The 25213-nt window shown below is 39.4% G+C and overlaps 3 protein-coding genes across 4 annotated transcripts in view; 2 read left to right on the forward strand and 1 right to left on the reverse strand.

The window, feature by feature from the left end:
- Window positions 1–25213, reverse strand: part of Pkg21D (Protein kinase, cGMP-dependent at 21D) — a 202304-nt gene that overhangs the window by 158811 nt on the left and 18280 nt on the right. The window lies entirely within an intron of this gene.
- Window positions 13909–17687, forward strand: GluRIIC (Glutamate receptor IIC). Of its 2 annotated transcripts, XM_020943584.2 has the most exons (11): window positions 13909–14114; window positions 14166–14321; window positions 14386–14448; window positions 14628–14831; window positions 14887–15098; window positions 15170–15292; window positions 15350–15592; window positions 15650–16066; window positions 16126–16497; window positions 16562–17242; window positions 17305–17687. In XM_020943584.2, the coding sequence occupies exons 1-11, from the start codon at window positions 14033–14035 to the stop codon at window positions 17599–17601; spliced, it is 2850 nt and encodes a 949-aa protein (XP_020799243.2). In that variant the 5' UTR covers window positions 13909–14032; the 3' UTR covers window positions 17602–17687. The 2 variants fall into 2 exon arrangements, with proteins under 2 accessions (XP_020799243.2, XP_086687289.1); XM_086831163.1 differs by lacking the exons at window positions 13909–14114; window positions 14166–14321; window positions 14386–14448 and having other exon boundaries at window positions 14691–14831; window positions 14892–15098.
- The window catches only part of Tmtc2 (Transmembrane O-mannosyltransferase targeting cadherins 2), a 40799-nt gene continuing 39383 nt past the window's right edge, over window positions 23798–25213 (forward strand). Inside the window, exon 1 of the mRNA XM_020943304.2 lies at window positions 23798–24359. The gene's annotated coding sequence lies outside the window, so the exon portion shown is untranslated. The remainder of the gene's footprint in view (window positions 24360–25213) is intronic.

Here is a 25213-nt window from a genome sequence, read left to right on the forward strand (position 1 = left end):
GTTGAATAAATTATTTTTGTGACTGGCGGCGGGAAGCCGATGAGGGTTTTCCCCCCAGCTCTTGGAGGGTGGAGACACGAGTCCTTTTGCCTGATGCTGATGCTGAGGACAGGAAATTGACTTTGATAGTGCATGAAATTTGATGATAATTTAACATTTTTCAATTTGGGTTTATGGACCCAAAAACCCACGTGACGTGTGCACTTGAAAAAATGCTTAGGGGGTATTATTTAGATTAAATTTGTTTTGGAATTTCAACGCAAACTTTGTAAGAGAGAAGCCTATAAAAAAGTTTTAATTTACATATAGAAAAAACTGGACAGAAGGATAATCCTTAAGTTAACTACGTGAAATAGTAGTGGTAGCTCAATTCCTCTTTAAAATTTAATTAAATACTCAAGTATTTTGTAGTATTTTTCTCCAGTGCTTTTCCATATGAATTTTCCTTTAAGAAAACTGGGGAATGATGGGGTGGCTAATGAGCTGGCCTTATTAAATTGAGCGTGCGGAAATGTTGGACAACGCCAAAGTCCCTTATCTCTGACAGCGGCAAATTGTTTTACCCGCTGACAAATGCCTGGCTCTTTTGGCTCTTAGCTCTGAGCTCTCAGCATCCCCATCTCTTTGAGCCGGTTTTTGTGTCGCCAATTTAATTGAAAGAAGTCACCCGCTGGGAGCCTCTTTGGCGCTGTTCCTAATTGGTTGCATCCACTTGGACACAATGTACTGTCCTGTCCAAGGATAAATGGCGGCGACACGTATGCATCATTAAGTTACTGGACAGAAGCCAAGTCTGTGACTCTTTAGATTTATCGAGAACAAGATTAGGTGGGTAACAAAGGCATTAAAAAAACACAGATAATTTTTCATGGAAAATAAAAGATATTTAGTTGGTTTACACAGGATACAACTCTTAATAGTAATTTGTTGTGAACTTTACCCCAAATGAATTAGAATAATTATGTTCCAAGTACTTGTGATATTATTTAGTGAGAATGATCGATGGTTCCTGTGGCTGTCTTTAACTGATAATATGAGTGACAGCTGCTTCTGGGCTTTTAAGGGAAAATAATTGCCCGAGGAGGAGCTTTCCTAGCGGCTGTGGCTGTTTCGATGCTTGTCAAACAAATTATAAGCCACAGACTCAACTCAAGTGCCTCAACGAAAGCGGTTTACCCACTTGTGTTCATCCTCCTCCGAGTCCTCCTCCAGATCCAGCTCAATCTCGTGCTCATTTCCACAGCATCCTCTCCAGCCTTCGGCTTTCTGTTGTAAACTTTCCCTTGCGGAAAAGGGACTGGGCATGAGAAGCCTCTGCCAAAAGCAGCTTATGGCTAATCCGCATATGGCAAATGATATAATATACATGAACCAAGGAATACCAAGAGCTCGGGGGAACTTTCTCGGATGCAAAACTAAAACCTGACAAAGCCATTTTCCACAGAGAGAGAGAGAGAGAGAGAGAAGTGACACATTTTCCATTGGAGGAAAATCACTCTGAAATCTGAATCCTTACTGCCAGTTTCGAGTGCAATTTATTTTTGCTGCATGGGCAATGCACGTGAATAAATACAAATATGAGCATAAATAATAAAAACATATTAGTGCACGTTTTAATTCGTTTTTATTAAAATGCTCGCAGCTTTCGGGTGGAAAATGCAGGGGGAAAATGCGGAGGAAAATGCGAAGAGCTGTCTGTTCTGTTTGGTTTGCGGCATGGCTGCCTGTCAGTCGCGTGAGGGGTTCGGTGCTGGACGAGGAGGCACTGAAGTGAGTGGGAAGACGCACTTACATCAGTGCACAATTTTTTTACATTAATGTGTAAAGTGCTCCGCCAAGGGGGCGTGGAGGAGATACAGATACAAATACACATGCAGATACAGATACAAATACACACGCAGATACAGATACAAGTACAGGACGTGTGCCGTCGAGGGAAATTAAAATAAAAGGCAAACACAAACAAAAAACAAACTACAGCAAAATGCCACTACAACTATATGAGCTTCGATATAAGCAGTCAGCGACGAAAATGCAAGGTGTTTCACTTTTTGAGGCTTATATTAGGAAAAAACTTCAATATTATTGGAACTATATTAAGCAAATACCTCTGAGAGCTTGGAATACAGAAATTAAAGCATTCTTGAAATATGAATAAATATAAGTCTGAAATTAATGGTAAAATCATTAATAAATATTGTCAAAGGCAAATTCAGTAATTAACTATGAGCAGTAAGTATCAATAAACATTAAGTAACTATCAATAAACATTAAGTAACTATGAGCAGTAAGTATCAGTAAATATTAAGAACTTATAAGCAGTAAGTAACTATGACCAGTAATTAACTATGATCAATAATTAACTATGAACAGTATTTAACTATGAGCAGTAAGTATCTATGACCAATAAGTATCTATGACCAGTAAGTATTTATGATCAGTAATTAAATTTGAACACTAATAAACAATGACTTGCAACTTTTGAAAAACAACACATTTCTGATACTTGGCCGGCAGAAGTAACTTCGTTCCGGGGATGTTAGAACCAGTTGGGAATCATATCTATGACCAGTAAATAACTACGACCAGTAATTAAATATAATAAGTAATTAACTATGATCAGCAAGTATCTAATACCAGTAAGTAACTCTAAACAGTATCTATGACCAGTAAGTAATTATTATATGTAAGTATCTATGACCAGTAAGTATGTATGATCAGTTACTAACTTTGAAAACTTTTCCAGTTTTTAACAGATTTTCATCAAGTATGATATATAATTAATCTGGAACTTTTTGTAAAATTTTATGAAATTCGGACTTCTATATCATATTGCTGCCATACAAAAGATCGTTCTCTGTTTGCAATTCATCTTTAATTTCTTGATTTGTCTAAAGCAAACTTCCCTTTAAATATTCCCACAGCCTCTTAAATCTCAAGATCATCATGTTACCCCAAAGGAGTTAAATGAGTTGTTTCTTACACTCTCTCTGCAGGCTTGGTGGAGTACAAGAAACAAGGCCACGGAGTTGGGATTGGGATTTAACACAGATTTTATAATAGCCAAAGTTAGGATTTAAACTCAAATTTAATTAAAAACTTATAGTTTCAAGAAGAAGAACAAAAATAATTGTGTTTGCTACGGTGCTTAAGTACACTGCTTGAGAAGCGCAGAGGAGGGCACTTTCTTGAGAGACAGTGAATGCGAGGAAAGTATTATTTTTGAGAGAGAGTAAATGAGAGGCAAACAAAATTTGGTTTTTTGAGAAGCGTAGGAAAGGTCTCATTGTTTATTTTGGAATAATGAGAATTTGAGTTAGTAAAAAATATGTGATAAATCCGTAAAATTGATCAAAAATATAACATACTGACCCTTGGTTTTTGTTCTTTTTTAACTATCTATAACCAGTAATTAACTCTGAACACTAAGTATCTATGAGCATTAAGTAACTATTGTCAGTAAATATCGATGACCAGTAATTAACTATGAGCAGTGAGTAACTCTGAACACTAAGTATCTATGACCAGTAAGTAACTACGATCAATAAGTATCTATAACCAGTAAGTAGGTATGATCAGTTACTAACTTTGAACACTAATAAACAATGACTTGCAACTTTTGTAACACAACACATATGTGAAACTTGGCCGGCAGAAGTAACTTCGTTCCGGGGATGTTAGAACAAGTTGGGAATCAAATGCACAACTATGGAGTTATTCTTCTATATAATTTGACTAGTATATTAATCGCAGCATGGCGAATCGGTGGACTATATATATATACATATATATTTAGCTGCCTAGGAACAATAGGAACATTTTAAGAAACAAATTAAAACTTTTCCAGTTTGTAACAGATTTTCATTAAATTTGATATACAGCCATGGTATATTTATCAAAAATTTTAAGTGCAATCTTATAAAAATCGGACTACTATATCATATACCTGCCATACAAACTATCGTTAAAAATATTGAAATATTCAAAACGGTTTTATTACTTTATTGTTTTTAACATGATCGAACTTTCTTTCTTGTTTAAGTTGAATCAAATATTATTAACTTTATAAATAATAATATATAATAATAATTATTATAAATAATATATGCTTCTTTTACACATATGAAACGCACAAACTCATCCACATAGAGTCGTTCTGTCTGTCTTTTTGGTTGACTATCGCAGATGGGGAAATGCAATTTCTGACTTTATGCTGTTCACTTTTCACTTTTCCCAGGTCCATGTCCAAAAAGTGTGAGAGAATAAAACAAAAAAAAAAGCAAACAAAGGAAAAACAAACATAAAAACATGAAACATTGGTGCTGCAACAGCGAAGGAGCCAAGTGAATTGCGGTCTAATGGGTTGTCTTCCAGCTTGCCGGAGGAGTGCAGAAGCGTGTAAGCTTCCAGCAAGCAGTTTTTCACATATTTTTCCGGTAAGGAAATCAAGGGTTTTTCTTTTCATCCTTTAGAGCCATAATTAATTCATCAAAGAGCCCATCTATTGATGAGGAAAAACTGCTTCGGAGGCAAGTGTGGCATGAAATGAGTGCGCGATATATTCATAAATTATGCTCCTTTCATTGCCAATTACAAGGTCCTTCTGGCTGCTGCACGACACACAACCCCAAATGAAGCCAATTAGTTGACGTAATGCTAACGACAATCATTTGGGGGGCCAAAAAAAGGGGGTTCACCGAGTGCAGGAGGTGGCTAGGTGAATAGTGCTTGGCGCGGAAACGGAAATGCTGCCAGGCAAGAGCAGACACTCTTTTTGAACCTGCCTGCAAATGGAAACATTTCAAGTTGCGCCATGACGACGACCTTATCACTGAGAGAAAGTAGGTGCAGAAGAGGTCATGTTTGAGGTAAAAAATTAATCAATAAACAATCATATTATTTGCCTCTTCCAAGAGTGAGAAGTTCTCTTCTATTATCAGTTATTTTCTGTAATTCTAAGCAATTACAATTTCTCCTTGTGCATTTTTTGCTACCCTAGACAGGTGATGGGCGGTGGCACCATCGAGCAGCTAATTAATACGCGCCGCTGCACCTTCAGGAAAATGGGTGAGGTGCGGTGTACACACAGAGAGTGACACAGTAGTGGGCCTGGACCGGAAAAATAGAACCTGGCTCAAACTGTCAGCTTCCATCGCGACCTGTAATGAGCGTTCAGAGTTAATTGGCGTGCAAGATGGCGGCAAGGACGACCAGGACAAGGCTAAAATGGCAGGCAAAAAAAAAAAAAAAAGAAAAAGGTAATGGGCAGCGCAGAAAACTTGACAAAATTTTATGCGTCTCAAAGACATTAATTAGGAGTAATTGGTGCGGCCTAATGAGCTTGTTTGTTGGTCGTTTGCCCACCACTCCTGGCCACGTTCTTTAGGGGCTCCTTCGAGTGGATTTATAACCCTTCAATGTAGCCAGTACCACTGCCATACGATATCCCTGGCCAATCAACTCATATTTCATGGCATGACCGGCTGTCATTAGGCGCGAAAGGCAACGAATTGAAACGCGAAAAACAATCAAAACTTTTAATAAAAGAAAACCAGCCAGAAGCATACAAACTCGGGGCCCAAAATCGAATAGGGAAACGACGACGACGCACATACACAATCGTAGATATTCCTACTGCCTCGAGGGTTTTTCAGCAAAGTTCTCGTTTTTCCTTTGCCTCCTCTCTCAATGGCTTTGTTTTTATGCGATTTCAATCAATGGCCCAGAAAAATAGCAACAACTCGAGGAACAATTCAGATATGATTGCACTGAAAGAAAAATTAAGCTTAAAGAAGGAAGAAAGGGTTTCTCTTCAGGGTACTTATTCTGCATTTTCTAAATACATACTTAAATTGCAGACTTTCCTTGAGTTTTTGCTCAATTGTAGTCGGAGAAAAAGATTTTAGAAGCTCTAGGGAGTACAGCTATTGATTATGGTTGCTGCTTTGCTCGTACATTGCAGGCAACGCGTGGGAGAAAGCAAGCTGGAGAGTAAAAGAGATGGAGAAGGAGTAAAAAAAGAGCTGCGAGTTAGGAATGTCAGAGATTGTGGATATATTTAATGATATATGCCATGAAAGTCGAATAAAATCGGTATTGCGATATATATTTTTATAAATTATATAATTAAATTAAGAAAATGTTGGGAGTTTTTATATTGCTATTTTAATGCTTAAGGTTTTGATAATATTAAATACAAATATAGATTTTAGATTTGGATTATTCCCTTTTTCGCTGTTGATATTCATACTTTTCCGTTCAGTGTAATTTCCTCTGAGTTTGGGTTAAAAGGTTGCAACAATTCGTAGCGGCGCCGCCTCAAATGACGCGCGAAATGAAATGAAAATTTCACCCGAAACCGCCCACCGACTAGAACTAAAGTGTAACACTTGAATGTTGTTTGTGTTTCGATTTCAGCTGCTGTTGTTTTTGTTTTTTTCCCTTTGCCAAGCGATTTTCATATTGAACTCTGACACGCAACATGCAAACGATACGATATATGCCCATCGATATGGGTTAGGGGAAGTGGGAATAATGAAATATGCCAACTTTGATGATGTGTCATATCGCACGATTGAAATGCTAGACTCCAGCTACTCCCCCCTACTTTGATTCATTAAAATATTTCGGTAATGCGACTTACTGTGAGGATATGGCATTTATGCAATGCTCCAGCTCCACCTGCTCCTTTTTCCCTTTTTATTTGACTGATGGCACAAAGACCTGGGCTACGGCGCCGCTATCGTAATTGAGTTCCCCTTGACAACAAAGCGGTTTATATGCCATAAATTGACTTTTATGTTGGCAATTGCTGGGCGAGAGGCAGGTGAGCTGGGAAATTGGTAGCGTTGACAACGATGTTACCTGCATATGCTTTGAATATGTGGAGGAGCATCAATGAAGGAAGAAAAGGGACTGGGACTGAGACTGGGAAAGCAGCTTATATGAAAACTAACGAACAGCTCAATGGCAGCTGTGACGCAAATAAATAATCTATAAACAGTTGCGTTTTACAAAGGATATTTCCTTAAAAATAATGTAGAAACAAATTAAGGCAAAGTTCCCCCACTTCAACAATATCCTTCTTCATAAGTGCTGCTTACTTAAAACCATATTCTTCTGGAATTTAGAACTTAGCTTCTTTTCCCTATTTTGAAGCCCTCGTCTGACCCTTGGGATTTAAATTTGACTTTGTGAGTTTTGCCCCCAGACTAACTGCCCCATTAAAATGTTGTAGTCTTTCCCCTACCCCCTCTCTAATGCTGGAAATTTAATTTTAATTTTCCTGCCTGCCGGCCTGCCTGGCTGCTTTCCCTGGTCATTTATTTCTTGGTCAGCGGCTTTTGTTTGTATGGCGGCGGCGAGTGCTTTTGACGTGGTCGTAATTACAAAAATTTTTCGGTGAGCAGAGTCCGTCAAGTTGATGATGACACGCCCTCCTTAGGCCCCACCAAAAACAAGTTAAGGACCCTAGGCTTTTTTTAGATCCTTGAAAAAATAAACAACATGACTACATGAGAAAGAGCCAGATCTTTTGCATTTGAAGCTGGTTTCTATACTCCTACGGCGATATGATGATGATGATGATGATGATGGCCAATGCAGCTAACCATAAATAGCGGTTATCGGAAATGGGGAAATCCCCTCTACTGCTGCTCTCTCTCTCTCACTCTCTCTCTCTCTATCTTTCTCTATCCCCCTCTTGATTCCGTGCAACACATACAAATGTGGAGCATTTATTTTAATCCTTGGCCAGGCAGGACGAAGGCAGGCAGGATGTGATGGCATGGGGACCACGGGGCGTATTAGTAATCGGCATTGGCATTCGCTGTGAAGCGCTGAAGCCGGAGCCAGAAGCGCCTGGGGAGCAACAAAGTTGCGGATTCATAACTCTTTCATTTGGCCATATCTGCACATTTTTTCCATGCTGAGCAGAGCATCAGAGCACTCCTTCCTCCCTCCTGAATCCTCGTAAAAAAAAGAGCGCGCCGAGATTGGCATTTGGCTTTCGTTGCCAATATCCTTGGCGTCCTTTTCCGCCCCCTCTCCCCCACCCAACGCTATTCCCCCTTAGCTCAGTTCATGGCTTGAGCTCTCTCTCTCTTGCCAAGGCATTCATCAAATTCAAGTCATGTTATCGCAGAAAATGAAACAAATTTTTGCAATTTGATTGCTTTTCGTGTTGATGGCGTGAGCAAGGTGCACTGCGAGAAAAAGGGTGGTAAGGATTTATATTAGAGAATTTTGGAGAGAGTTTTGAGTTAACTAAGGAAGGAAAAACCTAAGTTTTTGATAGGTTTATTTGGGATCCTTTCAATTAAAAACTATATCTTTTGTGTGGGGTTTAAAGCTCTTAAACATTATTTAAAATAATGTTCTATACATGTTTTAGTACAAATTACAAAATATATATATATTTAGATCAAATTTCTCCCTCTGTAACCCGCATTGCTGAGACAGCTAAGGGCGTGGCAGTTCATGGGAGAACCCGGAACCCAGAAGCCGCCCTCGTATTAAATATGCATGCCTATAGGAGGGAGAGAATGGGTCGTGATTTCTGCCAAGTTATATGAACTCTCCTCTTCGCTTGCTTATGCAAAATTTTCATATTTTTTACGTGCCTAAACCTTCGATTTACTCCAAACTCCTTTTTGGTTAGCAGGTGAATGAATGATACATATTCCCGCCATATCCTTAATAATTTTCCTGGCCTGTTTTGCATGTCCTCACACGTGAGAGAGAAATCGTGCCGTATTTCACTGCCTTCAAGTTGATTTCAAAAAGTTAATTTCGCACTTTATCATCGAGAAACTTTTCTTTTTTTTTTTGTATTTCCTTTTCGCAGCGGAAGAGGAAAAGGAAGCTGTTCCTGTCCTGGCTTCTGGCTCTGGCTCTGGCTCTGGGTGTGAATAAAGTAAAAACAAATGAAAAGGCTTGGCGCTCCTCGCCGTCTTTCTTTGGCAACAATTGCATTGCGGTAAACAATATTTCTGTTATCTTTCTCTGGCAAAAAGGGGGGACGCTGTCGGTATACTTTTACAGCTTCATTTCCGTGCCCATTTTTATTGTTTTGGCTGAAAGAGGCAGCCAAGTGTTCAATGCACAACTTTTAGCGCAATTGTTAAAAGAATTAAAAACAGAGAGAGGGAGGAGGGACTGAAACAAAAGCCAGATATGGCTGCACGGAAACGGAAAAGAGCTGCCATAGACTCCGGTTAGAGTGAACGTGCTATATGTGCCGTGACGTGGCAAATGTAATGGAAAATGGTCACAGATATCCCACCTCATCCCAGCTCCTGGCCAACTATCCTCCGCATGCGTTTATTTTTATGCAGCGTGAAGCCTTGGCTCCGACAGCTATTTATACGTTTATATTCTCCACCAACAGAGACCGAGTCCTGGCTATGATTTCTGTGCCAAGTGCGTAGTGACTGAGGAAAAAAAGGACATTGGTTCCTAGGCGGGGACACGGGGGCTATTCCCGGGACTAACAAGCGACGTTTATTGCCATAAAAGTTTACGACAAAAACTCATTTCCGTCACCAAAAAGCAAGGCAATAAATGTGAGAGGCAGAAAGGCACCGAAAAAAATAATATTTTTTCTATAAAGAAAGTCTTAAAAATGGTTAAAATCTTGGTTAAATATTTTAATATATACCTAATTCTTAGCCTCATTAATATTTATGGATAAAATATAAGATTTTTTCATGGAACTAACATTTCAAGATGCTAAAAAATATCAATATATCATAGTTTCAGTAATACTTGAGAAGAAGGTGAATTTATTAATATATTATAGATTATCTAAGCTCATAAGCAGGAAGACGCCGAAAAATATAATATTTTTCCTATAAAGAAAGTAAAAAAATGTATTTTTAGCTCTTAAAAATGTTTCGAATCTTGTTAATTTATTAAAATTTAAACTTGATTCTAAACCTCATTTTTATTATAAATAAAATATATGATTTTTTTAAGGATCTACCATTTCAAGATGCTAAAAAATATCAATATATCATTTATATATATTTATATATATATTATAGATAATCTAAGCTCATAAGCAGGAAGGCACCGAAAAAAATAATATTTTTTCTATAAAGAAAGTCAAAAATGTATTGTTAGCTCTTAAAAATGTTTCGAATCTTGTTAATTTATTAAAATTTAGACTTGATTCTTAACCTCATTAATATATATATACAAAAATAATATTCTCTTATAAAGAAAGTCAAAATGTATTGTTAGCTCTTAAAAATGATTACAGTCTTGTTTATCTATTAAAATTTAAACTTAATTCTGAGCTTATTTGTTTTTATATATAATATATAAGATTGTTTCAAGGAACTAAAATTTCAAAATGCTAGAAAATATCAATATATCATTGTCTCACCAACCCTTAAGACAATGATGGATATAAATATATATTATAGATTATCTAAACCTATAAGTATACCGAATTTTTCCCTGTCGATCCAGGCTACTAGATCTTTAAGTAGACTCGCGGCTCTCAGCTACACATGTCGCCAAAGTCGAAGTCGCTTCCGGAACGGAAGTGGAGCACTCAGTGGCAGCGGAAGAGACACAACTTGAGCCATTTGTCAGCTGGATGACACTTGGCTCCAAGCCGAATCGGGTCGAGCCCAGGCCCCCCGGGGTCCATGCAAATGGGATCGACTCAGGCTCTCATATAAAAATGCTAAAATAATAATAATAATTCGGTTGACATAGTCTCCTCTCCCCCCTCCTCCGGTGCCGAGAAGCAATTTAATTATGCAGATAGTCTTGCCGGGAATTACCTGGCCGGCAGCTGGAGCTGGGAACAGGAAGCCGGAGCCATTGCTCATTAGTGTCAATCTATTTAGCATAAATTTCAATTAAAGCAATATCCTGCAGCCCAGGGACACGACGACGATGAAGCCGACTTAGGACACTTTCTTAGAAAAATACCAAGCCGAGGGGAAAGGAAAGGAGAAGCAAAAAAAAAACAAGCGACAGGCGAAGGATGCAAAATTATGGCGTCCGCTGTTGTCATCGCTCCTCCTGCGTCTCATATTTCACGCGAAACTCATTAAAATGCAAAATGAGAGGAAAATATACTTATGTATATTGGAAAACTCGTCGAGGAAAGGTTAAAGCTGCTTGAAGCCGGAAAACCCGCCACCGAGTGGAAATCATTGACCAGGGGAAGCCACAAACGGGAGTATATCTACTCTGGTTACAACTCCCAGATCCCAAATCCCGGCTAAGAAATGTACTCTCCACACTCGACAGTCGACATTTTAGTTGGGGTTTTTTTTCATAGCCGTTTTGTGAGGAGAAAATAGTAGAAAACTAGCTGGTACCAAGAAACGACATAGGGAATACTCTAGGGTTTCATTTTTGGGAGGAATTTTATACAGAATAATAATTGAAATAAGTAAAAGAGTACTGAGAAAATATTATATTAAAAGGAAATAAGTGCTGATAAAAAAACAAGAGTTTTGTGGTGGATAAACCTTACTTTCAGGTTCTCAAATATTAAATATATGTTACATTTCAATATAATAACTTATCCTATTGCAAAACTCTCTATAATATGTATATTTTCAACATTTCTACAATGTCAAATTTATAAATATCATTTTTATTTTAAATATAGAACTTTTCATCTAATATAGAATCATTTTTAGAGTTAACCTTTTTTTTTGGACAAATCATATTGTCCTGCGGAATGGAACATAGGGAATATGCTAGGGTTTAATTTTGAGAGAAATTTTATAAAGAATAATACATAAAATAATTAATAGAACCCTGAGAAAATAGGTTTATAAATACTATATAATATTAGAAGAAAATAAGTGGTAAAAAAAGGATGGGAGTTATTTCATCGATAAACCTCACTTTCAGCTTCTTAAATACCAAATATGCTTTTCATTTCAATATAATAACTTATCCTATTACAAAATTCTCCAAAATATCGAAATTTTTACAGTATCAAATTTATAAATACCAGTTTTATTTTGAATACATCTAATATAGTCACAGTTTTTGTAAGTTAAACAGAACATACCTGCCATCGAGTTAACCTTTTTATGGACAAATCGTAGTGCCCTCCGGAATGGAACAGTAATCGTCATAAGCCTCAGACTCCAGACTCTGGCCGTTATGAGCATGTTGCAATATTTCCGCACAGCTTACGTGCCACAAACACACACACACACCCCACACACACACACCCTGGCACACACAGGACACGCACTAAAGGATGTCGGAGAAGGGGAACGGAGGGGGAAGCGCGCTTAGGAACTGTCAGTTTTGTAAATATGTGTGTGTGTGCCGAGGTTCGCCAGGATTCCAGCGAAGAAGGAAGAAGTAGTTCCCCGCAAGCGGAAGGAAACAGTTAATACTTCTGTCTGTTATGCGCTTACTTCCTGTCTCCATTAAAAGTCATTCTTTTGGATAATCCTTTTGGCAACATTATGGCAAGTATTAAAAACTTTTTTGCACTAGCCAGAGAGAGTGAGTTTCTCCCTTATCCAGGGGTATTATTACCTAGCGAAAAGTTTCTGCAGATTCTTCTGCTGTTGTGGCCAGGATTTGGATTTGTTGTGCTGTGTTCTGAGCTCTATGTTTTTTCTCCTGTTTTCTGTTTCCTTGTGGAGTGGGATTTCAGTGGTCCTGGTCCTTGTCTGGGTCGCTGCTGCAGGGCATTCCATTCATACGTGGAGGCTACCCTCCGCTCGTTGGCCATAAATATTTTCGTGTAATAGAAAATGTTTTGCAAGTGTGCCGGAGCCCATTTTTTTCTCCTTCTCTGCCCGGGCTTGATTACCGCGCAGTAGCCAGCGAAAATTCCACAAAAGTTTTAATCGAAAAAAATGAAGAAATGAAAACAAGAAGAAAAGAACATAAAGCAGCGCGGAAAATTCCCCAGCTAATGGTATTCAATTCGAAATAGTTGAAAGGCATTTATCATCATCAGCGGCATATTGAATATTTGGATTTAGCCCAGTTACGCCCCATTCTAGCCGCTGTGCCTTTTGCAAATGAATATTAACGGTTTATGTGGGTGGGAATTATTCAAATTTTTCAGAGGGAACCGGCCTAAAAAGGTGGCTAAAGGTGTGGAAGGTGCGGCTAAAACACAAAACGTGTTCGGCATCATCAAAATCCTTTGAGCAAACACTGCGGCAAAAGGCTAAAATGACACCAGCGGCCATATTGTTGCTACCATGTTTGGGTTTCGTTGTGCGTTGTGGTGGCCTAGTCCCTGTCCCAGTTTCAGTTCCAGTTCCACCTCCTCCTCTGGCCATTAGGAGCATGCTCGACTGAATGCTGCTACCTTTATGCAAATCCCCCCGAAAAAAAAAAGAAAAACCGAATGGTTCTGTCCCCTTCGGTTGCCTTGAAAAATTGACACCTCATCGCTTTTCAATGGAGCTCTGAAAACCCAAAACCTGGCGGCGTTTTCACCAGGTTTCCACCGACTGATTGAACCGTGTCCGACTTTAATGGGGTTACTTTTATCCCCCAGGGAGCTAATCGTTGGTTTGCTTTTGGAAAAGGTTGTCCTTTTGGTTAAAAAGAAGAGTTTTTTGGGAGGAAATGAGAAGGTGTTGGGTTTACTAGGACATTTTGTAAAGATTTTTTAATAAGAGTTTTTGATAGGAAATGGAAAATAATCTATGGTCATTTGTTAATATTAAAAACCCTTTAAAAATGCAATAAAACCCATTTTTTTTTTGGCTTAACTTTAATTTATAAATTATAGATTTAAAACAACTTTTCTTAAAACTATATATTTTATCCCATTTTCTGACCAGCTGTCTAAGCTTTTCCCAACAGCTGTTTATGTTTCTTCAGTTTTCCATTCTGTATTCTCCCTTCCATATACTATCTTCCTCGATCTCCAATGTCCAAAAGAGCTTTTCCCAGTTGCCGTGGACTCGCCATCACCATCGCATTTCCCGCATGAAAAGCGAAATATTTTCGAAAATAGCTCTCAACGCCGCTGGCCACAAATTCTTAGCTGAAAATTCCAGAGGAAAAGGCAGGCATGTGGCATCGCATATTTGTGCTGAGCTGCATGTGGAGTGCGTTTTTCATTTCCCGCAGCCAAGGGCAACAAATCAACATTGGTAAGAGACAGTTTTGGGCTTTCCAAGATTCTTTCTAACGAATCCCTGCAGGTGCCTTCTTCTATGACGATGAACTGGAACTGGAAAAGGAGTTCCTCGAGGTAATCAATGCCATCAACGGTCCTGAATCGGAGCAAACCCTGCGCTTCTTTCCTTTGATAAAACGTTTAAAACCCGAGGATAGCAGTGTCACCATGCAGGAGCAGGGTAAGTTTATAAATTTCCATTTAATCCAACAAATATTGAATGAAAATTCTCTATGAATTTTCAGCCTGCGATCTTGTGGATAATGGTGTCGCGGCTATTTTCGGACCAAGTTCAAAGGCGGCGAGCGGTAAGTGTGAAGGGAACATAATTTTTGTATAGAAAATGCAAGCAAAATAGAACGAAAAAAAAAGCTTTTCCAACGTATAAGAAGCAGAGGAAAATGTGAGAAAACTTTTTTCGAAAATTCTCTGTTTGTCAACAGAGCGGATGAGTGATCTTTCTATTTTTCTCTCTTTTTTTTCTCAGACATTATAGCTTTGGTTTGCAATAATACCGGCATTCCCCACATTGAATTCGATGTGGCGGACGAGGAGCATTTGGAGGAGAGACCCAACCATCAGATGACTTTGAATCTTTACCCTTCTCAGGTGATACTCTCCAAGGCCTATGCGGATATTGTTCAGAACTTTGGCTGGCGCAAGTTTACCATAGTCTATGATGCGGATGATGGTAAGTCTGAAAGATTAAGTGTTAAAAACTACCCAAAATCCTTTTTAACTTACAGTCAAGGCTGCCGCTCGTTTACAGGACCTTCTTCAGTTGAGGGAAGTCCACAATGAAGTGGTTAGGGTAAGAAAGTTCCACAAGGACGATGACTATCGGGTCATGTGGAAAAGCATTAGGGGTGAAAGAAGAGTGGTTCTGGACTGTGCTCCTGGAATGCTGGTGGAGCTATTGAATGCCTCTTCGGAATTTGGTCTAACTGGACAGTTTAATGTGAGTTTTCTTTCAGATATACATTCCTAAAGGTAATTATTACCCTAATTTCAACTCTTTTCATACCAAAGCACATTTTCCTGACCAATCTGGATACCTATACCGATCACCTGGAGGAACTCTCTGCCGACAATGAGACCTTTGCTGTGAATATAACTGCAGCTCGCCTTTTGCTCAATCCTGATCCGCCACCAGTAAGTAAATTAAAGTAAACTTTAGTTAATATATATAAAATAATAACTTTTGATTAGTACTCCCAGCCCTATGGCTATGTCATTCAAAAGGATGACATAGTTTACGAGAGCAACGAGTCACCACGAACTCTCCTCCATGACCTAATCCATGATGCCCTGCATCTCTTTGAGCAATCCTGGCGAAATGCCAGCTTCTTTTACCCCGACCGGATGGTGGTGCCTCGGATTACCTGTGACTTTGCCTCCTCCGGAGGTCGCACCTGGGCCATGGGTCGCTATCTCACACGCCTCATGAAAGGGGTAAGTCTGGGGATGAGTTAAGTCCAAGTTAATTGAGGTGAGATGTTGCCATTGCAGACATCCGGTGTGAATAGCACCAACTTCCGGACAACTAGCCTGCAGTTCGATGAAGATGGTCAACGGATAACGTTCAATATAGAGGTCTACGATCCCCTAGATGGTATTGGCATTGCGGTGTGGGACCCCAGGGGTCAGATAACGCAACTGAATGTGGATGCCAAGGTGCAAAAGAAGATCGTTTACAGAGTGGCCACGAGGATAGGACCACCGTATTTCTCCTACAATGACACTGCCGTGGAGCTAAATATGACTGGAAATGCACAATATCAGGGTTATGCCGTGGATCTTATAGATGCCATTGCCCAGGAGATGGGTTTCGAGTATTTATTTATTCCTGTGGCGGATCAACAGTATGGAAAGCTGGACAAGGACACCAAGCAATGGAATGGCATCATTGGCGAGATTATTAATAATGTGAGGAAACTATATTATAGTTCTTACATATAATAGATACTAATATGTAATTCCCCAAGGATGCCCACATGGGCATTTGTGATCTGACCATCACCCAAGCACGGAAAACCGCCGTGGATTTTACGGTTCCCTTCATGCAATTGGGAGTCAGCATTTTGGCCTACAAAAGTCCGCATGTGGAGAAGCCTTTGGATGCATATTTGGCGCCCTTTGGTGGTGAGGTTTGGATGTGGATCCTGATATCGGTGTTTGTGGTCACCTTTCTCAAGACAATTGTCGCACGAATTGCCAAGATGGAGTGGGAGAACCCACATCCTTGCAATCGTGATCCTGAAGTGCTGGAGAACTCTTGGGATATTCACAATACTGGCTGGCTTACGGTGGCCTCCATTATGACAGCAGGTTGCGATATCTTGCCAAGGAGTCCGCAGGTGAGACACTTACTCATTTCACTTCATTATAAAATATTATTAATTAAACTCTAATCATAATAAGGTTCGCATGTTCGAGGCCACCTGGTGGATTTTCGCCATCATTATAGCCAACTCTTACACAGCCAACTTGGCTGCCTTCTTGACCAGTTCCAAAATGGAGGGAAGCATTGCCAATCTGAAGGATTTGAGTGGTCAGAAGAAGGTTAAATTTGGCACAATTTACGGTGGAAGTACGTACAATCTCTTGGCAGATTCCAATGAGACTGTTTATCGCCTGGCTTTCAATCTGATGAACAATGACGATCCTTCGGCCTACACCAAGGATAATCTGGAGGGAGTGGAGCGTGTGCAGAAGAATCGCGGTGACTACATGTTCCTTATGGAGACAACCACCTTGGAGTATCATCGTGAGCTGCATTGTGATCTTCGTTCTGTTGGTGAAAAGTTTGGGGAAAAGCATTATGCCATTGCGGTGCCTTTTGGAGCGGAATATAGATCCAACTTGAGTGTGGCCATCTTGAGGTTAAGCGAACGAGGACACCTTTACGATTTGAAACAAAAATGGTGGAAGAATCCAAATGCAAGTTGCTTTGAGGAACCAGATCCCGATGCCACACCGGACATGACCTTTGAGGAGTTGCGTGGCATTTTCTATACACTCTATGTGGGTATCCTGATTGCTTTTCTTATTGGTATTACCGAGTTTCTGGTCTATGTGCAGCAGGTGGCCTTGGAGGAGAGGGTGAGAGAGGGTTCTTTACCTTCTTGTTACAATCTTTTACATATAAGTTCTATTTCTTTCAGCTCACTTTAAAGGCAGCTTTTAATAAGGAGATTAGGTTTGTTCTGTGTGTTTGGAACAACAAGAAACCCATTGTGGCTGGCACACCTGTTTCTAGCCTGCGAACAACTCCCAGGAGATCCATTGACAAGTCCTTGGAACGAACTCCCAAATCAAATAGACGCATTGTCATAGGTCGCTCTTCAGAGGAGATGCGAGAAATGGTTCAGGGATCGGGTTCGGGTTCTGGTTCAGGTTCTAATTCTTCATCACCCGTCAATCCCAATCCCAAAATAAAGCAAGAGGAGGCTCGTGTCTAAGGTCATGAATTTCCTCCTTTAATAAGTTTTGTAACCAGAAATAAAGTGTATTTAAAATTGATAAAAACTTGAGTTAACCAACAAAATTCTAGATTGATTTTTATAGCTTCCATCTCCCAATCATCCTTAAAGTTCCTCCCATTTTGTAATCAATTTGTAGCTTCCTTAAGCTTGAAATTACTCTAGCCTCTTCAGACTGGAGTCCTGTTCCCGTCTTGATCCCGCAGGGCAATTCGAGATGTCGACGCTGGAAGTTAGTGCACGCCTCGTTGGCCACTGCATCCTGAATCCTTTTCCATCAGCAGCCACAGCCGCACATCCTTTCCGCATCGTTTCCCGTTTATTGTTGGCGAGGCTGGCTGTCTCAGCTTGTCAATTGCGTTATTGGAGCTTATTGACATTTTATATCCAGCGAGCGACTGACGTTCCCCATCGCGAAAATTATTTAAGCAGCTGCAGGCGAAAGCGGGAATCGTAGCAAAAAGGACCAAAGTACCAAGAAGGTCCTGCCGGGTGATTGCCGTGTTTCGTGTTGGGTCGCCTTTGGCCTTTGTTGGTTTGTGTAAAATGAGCAGCAATGACAACGACAGCGACAGTTTCACCAGAAGCGGCAGTAAAAAAACAACACAACAACCAGAGAATGATGACAACTGGCAATATAGTAGAGGGGGAAGGCAGTACACTGAACAAAATTATAAGTGCATTTAATTTTTGAAACCAGAATTTAATAAATTACCCTTGCAGGGTTTTATAATTTCAGTCAGAAGTTGGCAACGCAGTTAAGGAGGTACCTCCGACCATATAAAGTAAATATATTCTTGATCAGGATCAACACCCGAGTCGATCTAGCCATGTCCGTCTGTCCGTCTATCTATCTGTCCGTCTGTCCGTTTCTACGCAAACTAGTCTTTCAGTTTTGAAGCTATCTGAATGAAACTTTGTAGTTAGTCTTCTCGTATATATGTCGGAACGGGACGGATCGGACGACTATATCATTTAGCTGCCATAGGAATAATCGGAAAAGTTTTTTTTTAATATAAATATATATAATTTATAGTGTATTGATTCCTAGTCATCAAACTTCTATCTACAAGGGTATCATTTCTTGTTAAGAAAATGTATCAAGCATTTTTTTCACACCAAGACTTTATAATTTCTCTATTTAATTGCTTGATAAATCTGCAAGCGAAATCGATATAAACTCTTTACCTTTCAGCCCCACTTTTCATATATTTTCTATAAATATTTCCCTGCCTAAATCTAATAATTTCCTTCCATTTTCCCCTCCCCATTCTCTCAGTGCACTTGTATCTAGAGGGTCGCATCCTGACAGATCGCATTGCATTCCATTCCATGCCGTGGCGAGTGTCATTTGCTAGCTGTTTGTTTGTCTCCTTCTCCGCAGAGCTCTGTGTGTTCAATTTTTAATTATTTTGTAGTGAAGTGGCCTCAGCTTCGACTGTCGGCTACGTGAGCCTTTCGAGGATGGGGAGACCTCCTCCTAGTAGCGTCAGAGGGATGGAGTAAGAGTGGTTGTGACCAGCAGGAAAAGTCTCCAAAAGAACCGCTGAATGTCTCCTGGTTCTATTGGGAAATCCAACACACCTGTTGCCCTGGCCAGCATGCGCAGTAGCTGCCTTTGGGCCTGAATCCACCACCGATGGCCAATGGCTGAGACATGGGCCACAAAGCGACAAGTTCCACAGGATATGAAAGCCTCAATTTCGGGAGGGCGGGAACGTGGCAGGACGAGTCTTATACGAGAGGGATTGTCATTTGCTAATGCCACGCACGTAAGCAATTTCCGCACGAAAGCGCATTCCTTGAGCCTTTAATGTACTTTTTGATGTTAACAAATTTTTCGAACATTTGTTGTTGACTGAAACAGGCAGACAGAGGAGGAAAAGGGTAGGAAGACACGTTCATGAACTGAATCTTAAGTTGGTTTTCTGCGGTTTAGCTAGGTTTTCCGGCTGGGTATTGGGTGTGAGTGATTAGAGTCGCATAAACAAATTAATAAGTGACAGAATCCTGACTCTCGATTCCCACAATCCCAATTCCTTGCAATCAACACCTCTCCCTGGTACCCCGATTCTAAATTGAGCAATTTTCCACTTGGGAAAATTTATGAGCTGGCCTTTTGGTGTAAATTTTGTGTGTCTGGAAAATCGCTAGACCTCTCTCGCTCACTGACAGGCAATTCGACGAGCAAAGGACATGCAGACAGGCAGACAGGCAGACACACATGGACTTGTCTGCGGATATGGACTGCGGATGGACTTCCTGGGCTTCCACTGCACTGCACTTCCCCTCTTAGCGGCCGCAATTTTCTTGAGCAAATTGAAATTCTTGTGGCCGCTTCCGAGTACGAAGCACGGACCTCTATTAGCCCGAATAAATCTTTCTAGCATGGAGCTAACTTGTATGGGAAATTGCTGGCAACATTTTTAATTAACAGCTGGTGGGGCAAGGCAGAGACGTTGAGATATATTGTTGCAATTCCGGGCTACACCAGGACTTGGCAGGTGACTTGGCTATAATTTTTAAGGCCATATACAACGATATGTGTGAGTGTATAGTCGGTAAAAATTAGTGATTTAGATACTAATTATCCTTTTCCCTTAAAGTTATTAAAGTTCATTTGATAAAGCACCTTTTTCATGACGAATTGGTACATGTCTGGGCCTGTCTGAGCCTGTCAATTGTCCTGTCCTCACTTCAATGTATCGCTGCTTTCGCTGAAAACCGCAGAAAGCGATTAACGGAGACCACAGGAAGGTAACTGCACCCCATGTAACTCCAATTCCAATTCTCCTTAAACTCTGCATGTGTGTGTGTGTGTGGTCAGTTGGGTGCGTGTGTGTGTGTGTGTACTGTTATCCTGCAGCCTTGTTTGGTTTGTTTATTTGCTAGCTGCAAGCTTGGCATCTTGGCATCCGGGGAAAGGAGCTGCTACTGTTCTTGCCCAGCTTTTCGCATCCTTGTTTGCTTTGCGCCAAGTGGCCAGCACAGTGTGTCCTGTGTCCTTAGAGTGTCCTGTGTGTGTGTCTGTGTGTGTGTTCCTATGCGTGTTTGGTGAACAAATAAAACACAGTTATGCAAATGATGTTGGCACACCAAGAGCAAAACATTAACCTCCACCTTAACTGCTCATAAATTCCAGCATTTTGCCGCAGAATTCAATTTTCCAATCAATTGAAGGTACGATTTTCGTGCACGATCGCTGATTGTAAACACTTTTCACAAGTTTCGCATTTATTCACATTTAAAAGGGAAAGCAAATAATGTGAAAAATTAAGAAAGCTAACTTTGGTGGACCTTGGTAAGTATATAAATTCTCCTGCTTGTAATACAAGTCTACCTGCTTTAAAAAACACTTGCCAAAATCCTTGCACTTTTCTTTTCAGGACAAAAGAAGAAAAACAACTAAATGCAGAACAAAAGCCAAGGCTAAGAGAGGGGAGTGAAAAAGAAGAGCTGAGAGCAAAGAACAAACAGCAGCGAAACCGCAAGAAGCGGAAGCGGAAACGCGTCACACAATGTCGATGCTCCTCGAACTCGCACTTCCACATCCTTTGCTAGCTTTGCTCCTGCTTTCGCTCCTCGCACGCTATTAGATATTTATTTCTGCGGATGTTTGCCCGTGTGTCCTTCTTCCTTTTCTTCTCCTCTCGCACACACACACACACACATATTTGCACATGTTTCGCATTTGTATTCCATGCGTTATTGAGCTGAAAATTGATGCACATTACTTACTCTATTGAATTACACATTAGCCAGGACATTCGATGGAGACAGAGAAGTGGAAGGAGTGCTGCACCGAGCAAAAAGAATAAGCATTCTATAATTGCAATGATTTTATTAGATTTTTTTATGTTTAATTATGGGGGAGTATTGAGTATTCTGAGGGGGGATTTATTGATGAATTGATTTGTAGAAATTAGCGAAAGAAATACTATAATGGTATAAAAATCTTGAAGGACCTTTTTAGGTATTCTTTTTGGTATAAGCGTAAATATTTAATTTAGATTTTTCATCTTTCTTTATAAAAAATGTTGTCCATTTTTCTGGGAATATTTGAAGAGCTTTTTTTTATTAACATATTCACTTGGAAAATAAGAATTTTTAAAGGGAATTTCACTACATTTTTATAAGTGTTTTATAGATATTCGATAATTCTGTTTTATTTTACTATAAATTAAACCCAGTTTAAACACGTTTTTTGTTATCTGTTCTTCTGGGAATATTTCAGGAGTACTTTTATTAACAAATTAACTTGAGAAATAGAAATTTATATGGAATTTGACCACATTTTGAAATATTTTATAGATAATCGATCATTTTCTTTCATTTTATTGCAATTTTAACCCAGTTTTAACTCGTTTTTTTCTTTCTCTGTTCTCACAGAGACTCGTTCGATGCCTTGCACTCCTCGTTTGGCCAATAAATAATTTGAAAATAACAAAATAACAGAGTGAAAAACAAAGGACATGCCGCCAAACGTCACCCCGGGGTGCTCCTGCGTCCTCCTCCTCCTCCTGATCCTCCTCTTTTCCTGCTGCATCCCTGCTGTCCCCATTGATGCATCGATAGCAACCTCCCCCTTTCCACCTAACCCCCTCCCACCATCCCCCCCTCGCAGCATGCATGTGAATTATGCATGTGAGTAAGTACGAGGATGTGCCGGGGGGTTTCCCCCTTTTTCCGCTGCAGGGGGACCATAAATTGTACAACTAAATACAATTTATTTCTCGTCGTCGCTGGGTGACCCGTGACCCTTCGAAGGCGGCATTATTTATTCCCTGCTCTTAGCATTTTTCCACTTGTTTTTCTTTATTTCTTTGGTTTTCCCAGCAAGCCGTACATCTTCGATGCAATATTTATGCAGTTTTAAATAGTTTTCGAATTGCAATTGCAGTGTCTGCAATGATTGTGGCTTAGACAGCCGGAAAATGGGAAAACCGGAAAGTTAAGTGGAAGGTAATGCGCATTTTAAACATTTTCTGGGTTTAATTTAAGTTGATATACTAGTTTAAAATATTTTTTAATTAAAACATTTGTTTTCCTATAATAGTGAACACTTTTTATAGTTTTTTATAATTTATTAAAATTCCTAAAATGAAATTTTGACTAAATTCCAAACGAAATGTTCTGTTCTGTTAATATTAGCAGTTCTGTTAAGTCGCTTTTTACATTCTCTTAACTTAACAGCTCAGGGCTCTTTTAACCGTTTCGTTGCAGAAACTGTTCTACTGTTAGTTTCCTCTCCTGTCTGTAAATGGCTACCGTTCTAACAGTATCTATGTATACATACTGTTAATGGCTAAAAGTATGTTATATCCATTTCTGTTATGTGTTATCCACCGGATAACTTTTTATGGCACTGTTAATGCCGGCTTTGTATGGCAAAGTCACCCCTTATGTTGCTTAACAGCAAATGTTAAGGAAACTAGAAAGCGATTAAATGTTATGTTAAAGATTTGTTTATAAATTTTAGAAATTAAAGGGATTTCATAAGTTTTATTGGGGTATAAATGAGAAAAATCCAATCATTTTATTTAACATAAAATATTTTGCTGGTATTCCTAATTGAAACAATATTTATATGTCCTGAGATTAAAAAAAAATAAAGAAATATTTGTAAAAATTATTATTAATTATTTCTTAAAATTATAACTAGATAGAAATCATCATATTTTTATTTAAGTTGGAAAGTTGGAAAACTTTTCATTGACTTTATTTTGTGAATTTAAAATCAATGTTTTGATAATGATAAGATGATTTTCAGAATTTTAATATAATTTAAATAAATCTTTTCAAATTTCGCCATAAAATACCTAAGGGTTAGATTTGTAATTTTATAAATTTTAATGTCTTGTATCCTATTTTTCCTCATATGAAATAGACTGCATTTTCTATTAAGAAACTCCAAAAATTTCCCTCAATTGTTAACCATTTTCCGGCTAACAGAAAACTGTTGCATTCACCCCCCGGCCCCGTCTCCGTCATCGTTGTGCCTCTCGAAAAGTAACCATTAACTGCGAATGCCAAACAACTCAATTGCCACGAATCCACCGAAAGAGGTCCTGCTGTTGCTCCTGCTATTTCCATTGCTGTTCCCGTGACAAAACTCACCACTCACAGGACTCACAGTACTCGGAGCACACTCGGAGCATACAACGAACCAAGTCGAGGAGATCCTTTGACTTCCCGAGGTCCTGGTCTCGTATATAACAACGAGTGCGCCAACTGGCCGACGCCAGTCTTCGTTTTGCCTCCGAGTCGTGCGGTCAGCAGCTGAAACTGGTTAAAAGGGATTTTTTGTCAACCTGGCCATAAAGGCAGGTCGCGATGCGACGCCTCAGACTGCACTCCGATTCGTTCTAAAACATATATAAATGTAGTATATATATCTCCCCACTCGATAGAGGGATATATATAGCAAAGACAATATTCTAAATTATTCGAAAAGGATAATGGCCCTGGATCGACTACGACCGTTTCGGCTTTAAAATTGGGTCTCTTAAAGCGACTTTCGTGCGCTCGTTTTACGTTTTCCGTTTCCCGTTTTCCGTTTTTGTTTTCGTGTCGCGCGTATACGCGTGTGTGTCACAGTATCTGTGAGTGTTGTGCCAGTGTGTGTGTGGGTGTGTGTGTGCGTGCACTGTGGCCGCTCTCGGGGCAAAATCGGGATACATTTACTGGTGGCTGCATGGGAGCCGGGAGCCAGCATCAGGGCGACACATATATAGCAGGCAAGTCCCGTGAAAAACCCCTAAAAACGAAAGAAAGAAGAAACCCCTAAAAAAAAAAAATTCCAAGAAAGAGGAGACAATCCCTGCGGTCTTTGCGGGAAAATCGCAATGCATTTCGTGCACTGTCTCTATGCCAGGCTCAAAGTCAAAGTCTTCTCCTGGCGGTAACTTTCTTCGTCCCGCCTCCATTTTCCCTGGCTAACTTTCCCCCTGACTTTTCGTGTCTTTTTTTTCTTCCGGGCTTTATATGCTGGGTGATGACTCCTGCTCTTGAGGTTTCATCTATTTGTTACTCAGTTTCCGGTTGGGAAATCTCAAGGAAAGCTTTAACTCTCTAGTAACTAGTTGTTTTGAGGATTTGGGAGATAATTTTGCAAAAGAAAATTGTAGTAATGTCAAGGATTTTAGTAAGAAGTCAAGTTTTGTCAGAGATATTATCTCTAAGAACCATAAACATATCAAAACAATCTTAAATTTAATGTAAAACCAAGATTTTCTATTAAATTGATATTTGAAAAGATAAAATGAGAAAATAAAACAGTTTGTTGTAATAATATTATTAAAAACTTTTTGCCTTTTAGTTGTTTTATAAATTAGTTTTCTTTAAAATCCATAATCTTCCCCCAAGACTTTCCCTAACTCTTCTAAATTAATCTAAAACCCTAATTTCTTTACAAACAAATTTAGTGAATTATTTAATCTAAATAACTATAAATCCAACCATTTAGCCAAGCAAAACCACTTTCATATACTTCCAGAAATTTTGTTTTAAAGTCATTAAATATTTTGACAAGTCAATTATCAAATCAAAAAACCCTATTATTTTCTTTGTGAAATCTTTTAATAGTCAATTT

The sequence above is a fragment of the Drosophila serrata genome, unplaced genomic scaffold (assembly GCF_035046125.1).
Source record: "Drosophila serrata isolate PLE 108 unplaced genomic scaffold, ASM3504612v1 contig_240, whole genome shotgun sequence".
NCBI classification, from domain to species: Eukaryota; Metazoa; Arthropoda; class Insecta; order Diptera; family Drosophilidae; genus Drosophila; species Drosophila serrata.

What these genes read in the sequence shown, in the direction of transcription:
- GluRIIC (XM_020943584.2), top strand. Translation starts at nt 14,033, where the DNA reads ATGTGGCATCGCATATTTGTGCTGAGCTGCATGTGGAGTGCGTTTTTC. An exon ending in AGGGCAACAAATCAACATTG is followed by an intron (nt 14,115 to 14,165) that starts GTAAGAGACAGT and finishes GAATCCCTGCAG; the next exon opens with GTGCCTTCTTCTATGACGAT. An exon ending in AGGTGGCCTTGGAGGAGAGG is followed by an intron (nt 17,243 to 17,304) that starts GTGAGAGAGGGT and finishes TATTTCTTTCAG; the next exon opens with CTCACTTTAAAGGCAGCTTT.